Source organism: Nilaparvata lugens, chromosome 1, assembly GCF_014356525.2.
Source record: "Nilaparvata lugens isolate BPH chromosome 1, ASM1435652v1, whole genome shotgun sequence".
NCBI classification, from domain to species: domain Eukaryota; kingdom Metazoa; phylum Arthropoda; class Insecta; order Hemiptera; family Delphacidae; genus Nilaparvata; species Nilaparvata lugens.
In genome coordinates, this window is record NC_052504.1 from 79,486,926 (window position 1) to 79,498,967 (window position 12,042).

The 12,042-nt window shown below is 35.1% G+C and overlaps 1 protein-coding gene across 2 annotated transcripts in view; it reads right to left on the bottom strand.

Annotated features, from left to right (window-relative positions):
• LOC111060417 (neuropeptide F receptor) overlaps positions 1 to 12,042 on the bottom strand; it is a 71,265-nt gene that overhangs the window by 28,544 nt on the left and 30,679 nt on the right. For both annotated transcript variants that reach the window (XM_039444555.1, XM_039444547.1), the window contains exons 2-3: positions 4,253 to 5,786; positions 1,035 to 1,253 (exon numbers count right to left, since the gene is read on the bottom strand). In XM_039444555.1, the coding sequence (XP_039300489.1) occupies positions 1,035 to 1,253; positions 4,253 to 4,566 (533 nt within the window). In that variant the 5' untranslated portion in view covers positions 4,567 to 5,786. The remainder of the gene's footprint in view (positions 1 to 1,034; positions 1,254 to 4,252; positions 5,787 to 12,042) is intronic.

Consider the following 12,042-nt stretch of genomic DNA (forward strand, 5'->3'; position numbering starts at 1 on the left):
TTTCTAGTTAACATCCTACAGAAAACTACAAGAACTAAAAGAACTTAAACTAAGAGAATGGGAAACGTCTGAGTTTCAATCAAAGATGTCCAATTTCAAAAGTGTGAAGTGTGTAAGAAACTCTTTTCGGATAAGAAAATGACGGGCACTCTGATTCTGTGGAGATACATGTTTTTGTATGTTTTATTGAATTTAGATAACTAGGAACTCGTATCATCTTTACTTTAATAGAGGAAAGTATTGACTCAAATAAGTTACAAGTGGTACGAGATAGGAAAATCACGAATCACGACTGAACAAAACTGGACTGATAAACTTGAAATTTCGCATATAGATTCTTAATTTACCGAGGATGGTTATAGGCCTATTTCAAATTTTCCAAGATTTCAGAGCGTCAAGTTTTCAATTGGACCCTTGCGGAGCACGGGTTTCCTGTTGGTACATAATACAGTTATCACAATTATTCTAAATACAGTGAAATGATTTTATCAGCGAAACAACCTCTCATAGTCAACTAATGATATTTTATAATTTGTTCAATAGTATCTCTTCTCAAATATTCGCCAGCTCTCATAGTCTAATAGTTCAAACTTGAAAGGAATGCTGTGATGGAATGGGTAATATCAGTGTACCAGATATCAGTTAATAATTTCCAAGATATTAAATACACAAAATCAAATAATCAACATTTTTGAAAATTTTTTTTTTTTCTAATCAGTGAGCAGTTTTTTATTTGGAATAGCAATCTTGAAAGAATATAATATGAAATGTGATCCCGCAAGACTACAAAACAGAATACCAATCTTATCAATAATAACAAGTCAATGCTAACTAATTACATGACTAACATCAATGTAATTCTGCAATGTGTACAAGAACACAAGTAACTAAACTAGTTCGCAAGTGTACTAGTACACATTAAATAGCAAGTGCTCTAGTGCCCTCGTTAGGTTCAGATCAAAGATGGTGTCTAGTGTGTACTGGAGCAGATCAAAGCCAAGATGCGAATGTAAATAGTGGAGTAGAGATCTCACCTGTCTAGAGCGATGGCAGCTATGGTGCCGGCTGAGACAGATATGTTAGCGCCTTGCAGCACGGGCACGAGTTTGCAGAGCATGGATCCGAGGGTCCAGCGCCTCTTCAGCAGTGAGATGAGTGTGAACGGCATGCAGACCAGGCACAGTGCGATGTCGGCCACTGCTAGGTTCACTATGTACATGTTGCGGGGTGATGGGCTCGCCGCTCCCGATGACCTACAACAATAGTTAAACGAATTTGTCAAGTACTCCGTTTTAACTTATGGGATAGACAAGAAATAGAACAATATGTCCCATGATATAGACAGAGGCATAACTAGGATCTAGTTATGGGAAAGGGGGGGGGTTTAGCTAAGTCATGGTTAGGGGGTGGGTGTACAGCAAGATAAGATGAAATCAATGTAACGCAGTCATTCTTGATAGAAATATTTTTTTTTTATCAGAGATGAGTCTAACTATGTACAAGTATATCAGTTTTGACATTTTTTTATAATAAAAACACATTTCTTTATTCAAATATAAAATCCAAACTTCAGGATGTTTTAGACAGCTCATCAAGCACTTCATCTGGATAGATGGTTATTTCTCGGTGAACATTTTACATTGTTAGTCCGTTTAATCTATGCTGTCCTATTGGATTCCATAGGTATGCTATGTTTTTATTCTATGCAGGGTGATTGATTGATAGATTGATTGAGAACTTCATTTATGTAGATTACAATATATACTGGCTTATACACTTATATACAATAGCTTACAATACAGCAAAATTATAGATGAATTTACATAATATAGACTAAGAAAATAATTATTGAACTGTATACGATAGGAAAGATAATTTGTAATAAAATAACTATAGATAATTATATTGTTATGCATCTTCATAAATTGGCGGAGGTTTGGACATATCAATGTCCATTCTTCGGAAAGAATATTAAAAATATCCTCCCCACTAACTCTCTACCAAAAAGTTAATTTAATTAATTAAACTAAGGATTTATTTATTAATGGAAATATTGTAAAAGTTTTAATTGATATGAATATTTAAGAGAAGAAAAACAGAAAATTGATAGAGTAAAATAATTATATAGGTAGATAAGATCAAATTATTGATTAATAAAATGAAGTAGGCTGAAAGTAGATCAGGGTAATCAACTTTCAGTAATATACAGCAGTATGCAGTGGATGATTAAAATAACATGATTTTATATTATATATATATATATATATACAAACAATTCATTCTATAACAGGTTTAAAGGTTTGTATTTGTGGGATGGGTGGGGGATAGTTGTCATGTGATCGTTCTAGGGCCGGACAGTTTCAGTCATTTGTTCCAAAAGATGTTTTTTTAAAGTCAGGATGAAGCTCGCTCGGCTCTCGATGGACCTGATAGAAACAGGAAGTGCATTCCATGGACGACAGGCACTGACTAAGAAGGATTTTGTGAAAATAGTAGTTCGATGATTGGGTGGAGAGAGATCGTTCACTAGTACTGATTGAGACCGGCAGAGTTATAAAAATCTTCGACGGGGAATGGATTGTCTGAAATATGTCTTTGTTACAGGCTGTAAAAAGTCCATCCCCTTCTTTAAATTTATTTTCAATTCTCTAGCTGTTCAAATCATCAGCATAATTATATTTCAACAAGATTTCTCATGTGTTCGCCACCACTCATTTTGTGAAACAGCAGACCTAGACCTAGACCACACAGACTGACACTGTTGGTTGGGAAAATAGCAAGGTGCGTACAGACTTCCGCTCTGCTCCGCAACCGAACGTCACTCGAGCAGAGCGATTGATGATCGACCGGGAAGAAACAGTGGTTCGACCGGGGAACGCGAGAAGATCTGACATCTTCCGTAACGTTCATGATGGGTGCGGGGGCGGAGCGACTGCGGAACGATGGAGGAACGAGGGCGTTACGTGGGCGGAGCGTGCTCGGTGCGGGTTGGAAGCGCGTATATGTGTACGCAGCTTTAGCCTCCAATGCAACAGTTGATTGACAGAACTCAGTAGACAGTAGAGTGTAGAACCCCCAACCACCCCCGCACTCGATACGCCACTGGGTATAGGCATGGAATAAGGATAGGACAGAGTACGATGTTCTTACTCAGTGGTGTTGGGCACTCATGCTCCAAATTTCACGGTTTTGTCAAGCCGATAGTACACGAAGTTCTTTATCGAGAAGCTATTTGGTGGTAGCAGAGACAAACTTACGCTTATCCTTTCTCTATGGTGGTAGTGTCTCATACTGTGCCGTTCATACAGAACACTCTCATCCGGCCAAGGCAGTAATCGATAATCGTTTTCTAGACGAGAACTGAATTTTTGTGAATGTTCAAGGTAACTTTTCTGGCTCTTCATTTTGGAAACTACGCAAAAAATTTCCAATTGATGGTGATTCGAGTGTGAAATTTTTGTACTTTATCCAATTTTTCAACCGTAAAGTTTTAACATTTCAATTTCTTGTAATTTTCGAGTGAAATTCTAGTAATAGAATTTTGACGGTGAAAAACTGGATGAAGAACAAAAATGTTACACTCGAATCACCATTATTGAAAAATTTTGAATATTCCTCTTTTCTTAAATTTAGTCCATTTTAAAATGGACCAAATCTAAGAAAAGTGGAATCATATACCTATTTCGGGCATTTAGAATGTTATCTAAGTTTGGGAAAGAAATAATAAGGAGTACCCTTTATAGTTTCTCTCTCCTGGTCAGTGCTTTCTAGTAAATATAATACATGAATACATTAAATAGAATAGTGAACTGGAATAAATAAATAGAATAGTAGACTGAACCATCCATATCAACTTTGCAACGGATAACTGCGTAACATAAATCAATCTTTTTTCGTCTTTACATTCATTAAACGTTCAAAAAAGTCTTGAAAGGTATGTGAACTGATTTTTGAACCTACTTTTCCAAAAATTGTTGAGTACTATTTCAAGCTACCAAGCTACAATTCAAAAAAATGACAATGATAATTATTAATAAATATGATAAATATGACAAGCAATAATTGCATTGGCAATTCGAAAATTAAACTAACAGGACTGCAGTCTTGAATAAGCTGCTTCCAAAAAATGATCAAATTCCACAATATGAAATATACCTATAATAACCATTTAAAAAAATATATTTTCAAGTATCATTATTTTCCATGCAGCCAAAGAATAACGAATGAAATTGTACATTCATTCATAACTAACCTTTTCCTAGCGCACTGCCTGCCGACGACGAAGCAGACAAGCGCATTGGAGACGACGCCCGACGTCATGAGGATGGAGTAGGTGAGGATGAGGGCGATCTCGGCGCCCGGGTAGAGGATGCGCTCGTTCATCTGGTGCTCCTTGAGGATGCGGTAGGCCTCCTGCATGCTGAAGTTGAAGAGTGACTCGCCGTGGCGGGTCGACGCACTCAGGTCCAAGTTAGCCGACGAGTTGGTCTCGTAGTAGGAGTGCACCATCATCGTCACCAGGTTGCCTTTGGTGGCGGGTGGCACCAGGTGCAACAAACGGTCCATAACTGCTCATGTGGCCTGCTAATCTTGAATCTAGTATTCCGCCACTGAATCGATTTGATTTTCATAATACTGGCTGGCCAGTTTCATTTCATTGCCGAGGGGGCGACACTTATCATTCTTTCACGAAAAACTATAGAGTAAACTTCGTGTCTGTATGAGTATTACAACATTCCTTCTGTACTTCTGTCAATCAAGTGAATTGAGTTTGGATTTGAATTTGAACTTCTATTAATCAAGTAAATCAAGTTTGGTTTTGAATATAAACTTATGTTGATCAGTTAAGTTGAGTTTAGATTTGAATTTGTCAGTTGGTTTTTTCATCACTAGATTATAAGAGAAGGTGAGATCCTACTTAATGCCCAACAAATAGGAAATAAAATGTGAAAAAAGTTTGAATACTATCTACACTTCACTAAAATTTCAGTGCCTCTGAAATTCCTTTTCAACTAAGGACTAGAGCCTGATGGAAATTAGAGACAGATCAAGGGAAAAGTTCTTATCCTTCTCAGAGGAATTAGGGTTGACGGAATAACTTGTATCTAAAATTACTTATCTAAAATGACTTATAATTTAGGTCCAATGAGTTACTCTACTCCAATGGAAGTTGGTGGAAGTAGACGCAATAATTGTTCATCAGACTAGGACATAACAATTATGTGAATCTGATTGAATTTGGTGTAGGTTTTCACTTTAAAAATTCTCAAACATTTAAATTTTATCAAATAGCACATCAGGATGCACAGCTGTTTTCCAGGCTTCGTAACATATTAATTGGACAAAAAACTAAGTAGTTTATCATTATTGATCAATCAATCATTAAACGGTTGTATTTATTATTATTTATCAGCAGTGTCCGGAAATTCTCGGCACGTCCAGCACCGCGATTGGTTAGAGCTACACTGTCACCAAGAATTTATTAAAGAAAATCTATGGAAAAATCACATTTCAAGAGCTTACAAGATTTATAGTCACAATTTTCCAGATGGTAATCAACGATGCACAATCTCTCCCATTGTTGAATTTCGATTGATAGTGGTATAAGCTCAGGAAACAGACGAAAGCCAGTAAAAAAAAAACGATTTCTAGATAGTGGGAACCATAAAGTATTTCAAATAATCATTACAAGGGTGAATGATGAAATCACACACATATCGTTGTTTTTGTTCAAAAGAGTTGATGATGTAATCACATATCGTCGATGCTGTTCAAAGCAATCACTCCTGAAAACAGAAGAAAAATAAGAAAAGTTAAATACAGGAATGAAGATTTTATTTTGAAACTTCTTTATTGTCCTGTCCTATAAGCTTACATAACATGAAAAATTTACAAAAAATTCTATTATCAATCAAAAACAATAAACCCCAAATGTATAGACCTATTACCTGTTTGAGGAACACAAATTGGAGATTTTCAATTTAGTAAATAATTTCACATCAAGAGCAGGTTGAAACATGAAAATGCCCATTAAACGTCATATCCACACAATCTTAGTAACTGAATATAATTTAGAAGTGGATAAAAAATGTTTCATTCCCGAACTTCTGATTATGAGCTAGGCCTACTGATTATCAATAACTACAATATCAATGATACGGGTATAATTTCGATGGTATTATCGAATAAAAATTAGAAATATATACCATGAAAATGATATATAAATATAGGCTATCCACAATGAATGATCTATGATACAATAATATGGTAGATAGTTCATAGATAATATCATAGAGAAACAATAGCTAAGTAGATATCCCATGGTATAGGGCGTTTATGTCGCAACTTCTACTAACTGTTATCTCAAGCCAATTACTGTCGATTATTGTCGATTTTTACTGTTTTGAATAGTATATGAGTACAATAGTATTTGAATAGTATATGAACGGCACAATATGAGAGACTAACAGCGTCATAAAGCTTCACAGGAAAGAACTACATGGACTATCAGCTTGAGATAACAGTAAAAGTTGCGACATAAACGCTCTATACCATGGGATATCTACTTATGCTATTGTTTCTCTATGATAATATGGATTAATATGGTTCATAGATAGTTCATAGATTAATATGGTTCATAAATAATACTAATATTATTATGAGTACAGTATTCAGACAAGTTCACGATTGAATTCAGTAATATAGATTTTGGAAAAATTTTCCTGGCAAAGGAGGAGTTTAAGCAGATAAAAATAGGCAATAATGGGTTTCAAAAATATGCTTTGGTTATCCCTGTCTGCAAGGAGAATGAAAGCTACGAAGCTTCTTAGATGGGATAATGTAAGTGATAAGCTACTAATGGGAGTAGGCAGACTTTTCCTTTAATAGCCGTTGAGCATTGTTCTAGTGCACGGATACTTCTCAGGGCTCGGGGCATAATCCACTGCACGCTCCCCACATCTTGTGGCTTTTTGTTTACAAAACTTCTGATGGCATCCTTTGGAACAACCTACGCTCCGTTAACTTGTTTTCTTGACGCGCTGCTGTTTTCCTGATACTGAACTTGTTTTTCCTGTATGAAAGCAGGGATATGGGGAGTTCTTCTGTACAAAATATTAGTGTGATGTTATGCACCCTGTCAGTGAAACTTTTTACTCAAACTTGAAGATTGGCTTATTCAATGACCCTGCATATTTCCTATCTATGTGCTATCGGTTTATTGAACGTCCTTCATTCCCTGCAGTTATCAATGAAAATAGGTAATTCACCAAGTCTATTTCTAACGGGATGACATAACTCTAGGATGCATCGTTCTGTCGGAACTGGGCAAGTTCTTTAGTATCAACAGCTTGTTTATTTATTTAAAATAAAAAAATAAAAATTTTATATAAATTTTCACAATTTCATAAAGGTTTCCTCATCATCATAATTTCCATATTCATATCCAAGCCTATGCTTATTTACTATGTTGAAATTCATCTACTGTTCAAATATTAAGATAATAGTAGCTACAGATGATCACGTTACAAGATGGAAAATTCAATGAACCAATGGCCAAAGTATTTTCATTGATAATGGAAACAGTTTTCAATTTTCTTCTAGGTTGCAATATAGGACGACATTATTTCTTGTTGTGGAGTCACAAATATGGTCCAAAAGTTGTTCCTGGAAATCTGAAATTGAATCTCCCTCTTGATTTATAATCAACAATTCTGATCCAACAGCTTTCAAGAATATAATTTGAAATTCATTAATGAACCCAAGTTACTTGCTGAATGAAAATAGTTCCAAATTATGATGTATACAAATCACGCACTCATACATGAAATTGAACTCTTGGCTACAACAGCTCATACTAATTAATTCAATATAACTTTATCCTTTGCCCAGAAGATGGACTATTGTGCTCATGGGAAATACATCCATGAAATTGAAAAGGACGATGAATAACAGTCGGCAGAAGTAAGACTTGCGTGAAACAGACAAGTGTTTTGGTTAGATGGCTTCATATAAGGGTATAAATCATGCTGTTGGCCTGAGGAGATGAGATTGTTCTCAGTGTTTACAGGTCTGAACCACCCCAAAGTGAATTAATTTCACAAGTTTCATATCCTGACCAGCGCTTGTGTTAAAAGTAATTGAATTCAGCCGTCCACAATCTCCAAAGCAGACACTCTCCAGTATCCATACAACACTGGTTTATTATTAAATTATTTTGATCCCAGCTGCTATCAGCGTAACTTCTGACAACAGGAATAAATTAATGGCGGTTGTGAAATCTAATGAAGAGCTTTAAGGTCTGATTAATACATTGGATGCAATATTGTGATGAATCTCTTGAAATATTGTTATCAAACTATCTTTTAATATTAATCATATCAAATCCTCATGTTTTCTAGTAGTAGACAATGTTGTATCTTGTAAAGTTAACTTTTGAGGGTTGAGTGTAAGAGAGGGCCGACTGCGCCTTAACGTCGCCCTCCTAGGTCGAAAATGAAGGCAGTCATTCTATTCCATTCTTGTATATCCACTACGTTCATTACGATTTCAATACCTTTTTTAAAAATCTGGTGTGGCGTACTCACACAACTTCCCTTGCCATTATGAAAATTGATCACCTGACGCTAGTGTTCACGCGCATCTCAACTCTACTATTCAAAGATCTGAACCAGCTAGTGACAGGACAGTAACGCTGGAGACACACGAGGTCTGCTATCTCTTCATAGTGAATGATTTAATAGAATCAACCGTTGCCAACAATTGAATAATCACATTTTCTCAAATTTCGTGCTTATTTTCAATTTTAGGTGAAAATGTTACTGAACATCAATTGTAGAGATTTTTCATGCTCAATCTTTTCCACTTGAATTTTTTGTTTAAATTGTATCTGAAGCCTGATAATTGGGAATCTAAAATCAAACTTTGCATTGATAGGGCGGAGCTCCTGAAATTTTTACAGATATTGGACTTGTGGCAGTTGATAGAGCTTATCAATGACTATTTTAGGTATAAATTTAATAAAAATCGTTGAAGCCGTTTCCGAGAAAATCGCGAAAACCCCTGTTTTTGACAACATTTTCGCCATTTTAGCCGCCATCTTAAATTGCATTTGATAGAAATTGTTCGTGTCGGATCATTATATTGTAAGAACCTCGAGCTCCAAATTTCAAGTCATTCCGTTAATTGGGAGATGAGATGATGGTGTAAAGAAAATTGATGACGATTCCACTTATTAAAATTAGATCATTCCTAGGTTTTAATTTAGCATATAAATATTTTGACGCATATGATGTGACATATCATTGTAAAGTTTGTCTGAAGTTATTCTACGGTGCTATGGCGTAGCGAATGTTCTTCCCAAAGTTATATTCAGCGAAATCCCCTCACCGACCGCCACCGTATTATGAAAGAGCTCCATAGGCTTAGGCAAAGTTTGCATAGAACCACACCACATTCCTCCACGCACCACCACCACCACGCACCACCACCACCACACTCCACATAAGCCTCAATTCCATGTCTTCAAATCTCACAATTACTTATGTGTGCATAGCCTACAGCACGTCAGCCTGCCAAATCGAATATGCTTACGGTTTTCAAAATTCATGCAAATCAACTTACTCAAGCAGAACTTGCTTCTCTTCAAATTCAAAGTGGGATTGAACTTTGTCTGAATACTGCCCCGGAAGTAGAATTTTACTTTCCCATTTATAATTTTTCTTTGTTAACAGTTATCCTACGATAACATTTAGCCATTTTGACTTACTAAGAAAATATTCTACCAAGTACTCTATTAAGTTCTAGTGAGTTCTAGTAGAAAGTATTCTACTTCTGAACTATTCTGTTCATATCTAACTATTTTGCTAAATGCTAGATGTCTTGGAATTATTACATCGTGTTTGAAAAATGTTTGACATATACTCGTAGGTAGGTACGATAGCCTAGGTACGCCAAACTTTTTAGGGTACGTGTCATAATATTTATATTTTTTCACCTACATCGTTTTTACATCGTTGCTATTCTATTTTCATTACACTAAAAATTACTATCTTCCATAGAATAATACATTATTAACACTATCTTCCATAGAACACTATCTTATTAACACTATCTTCCAATACATTATCGACCGAGCGAAGTGAGGTCTAAGATTCAAGTCGACGGTTTGGCATTTTTCTTAATGTTTAAATGTTTATATGTTTATATGTTGCGCATTTACGGCGAAACGCGGTAATAGATTTCCATGAAATTTGACAGGTATGCTCCTTTTAAATTGCACGTCGAAGTATATACAAGGTTTTTGGAAATTTTGCATTTCAAGAATAATATAAAAGGAAAAAGGAGCCTCCTTCATATGCCAATATTAGAGTAAAAATCAGACTATAGAATGATTCATCATAAATAAGCTGTTTAATGGACTATAATACCTGTTCAAACATCGAACATCTTGAAAATGTATCTTTCCATCAACGTTAGTAGACAGTTGACTATAATACTACCCGTTCAAAAACATCGTACATCTTGAAAATGTATCTTTCCATCAACGTTGTAGACAGTTGCAGCCAGACCTGATAACAGCGCTCACACTCACATTCCGGGACGACACGTCACGGTACGATAGGACAGAAAGCTCTATGTTTATTTAGGTTTTTTTCTAGATATTTTAAATTGATAAATTATTTATTAATTTTTGAGAAAACATAACAACAGGTCAATGTAACTTACTGAGCGCGAGGTCTACTGTTCACAGAACTACTAGTTAACTATCTTCCATAGAATAATACATTATTAATAATTGAGATTATTATTATTATGTTTCAGTAGTACAAAACTTGGTACAAAAATACATTCATGCACAAAATCTAATCTTATATCTGATCAAGAATTTCAGTATAATTTCAGATCAAGAATTTGACATTCTCTACTTGTATACATCGGTAGGGAAGGTCGCAACAAATCCAAAAATCGGAATTATTTCTGAAAAAGTAAAAAAGATCCTGGAATATTCGGGTTCGGGAAAATTTGATTAATGATTTTCTACTGCAAAAATCTTCTGTCTACCATCAACATCATTTGAGACCATAGTAAATCATTTTTGTAACCATACGAGGCTACAGTCCTTTTAAAAGTACTTTTCTCTTTGGAAATTATTTTATTTGTAATCGTGATTCCAATCACCGGGGATGATTAGAAATTAGAAGTCGGTCATGTCATAGAGCGAAGATTCTCAGATATTATTAAATGGGAACAGCGTTCCTACTAAACGTTGTGACGTATTGATTGGGAGTTAGTCAGCTTGAAGTTGCTTTGAAAGTTCTATTTGACCGAACTATCTCGGATTTGTTGGCTCTATAGCTTGCATCGAAGGTCAGTCGGGGGAATCCTAGTAGAACCAATGCCGTGTGGAAGCAATCCCATCAAGTACACTTCAATAGAGCTTCGGGATTGCTGATTCAAAAATACTATTACTTCATGGCCGTTTTTTAAAAGTTCCGTATAGCAGAACTCTTTACTTTTCAAATTACTTGCATGCTTCAAGGAAAACACTTTGAATGTTAGGTTTAAAGAAAAGCCCTCTCGTTATTAAATATTCTTATCCGATTTCACATTAGTTATTATTATTTCATAGCTTATATCTTCCTATACGTTGCAATTCTGTATACAATATTTAATAATAATCAATTTATGATCTTGAATGCATTCTCAAACACAATTTCCGTAATTTCTATTCTCATAAAGACGATAATCCGTTAACAATTCACTTCCATAATTCACAAGTTTAAATTGAATAATTATTAGTTTGTTCAAATCTATTTGCATGATACATCTCATCAATGATGTTGCTCTTAATACTAATTTCATATGAGATATAATCCTCTATTCTATTTAAATAAATTTTGATTTGATATTATTGGTTGTTGGTCTTGGAACTGACTCTGTAGCGGAACAAAAACTGAAGTTGTAACACGAATTAATTATCATGATTGAAAGAATAAGTCGTTGATGTTGTCAATATTTTTTTCAAAAATCAATTATTCAAAT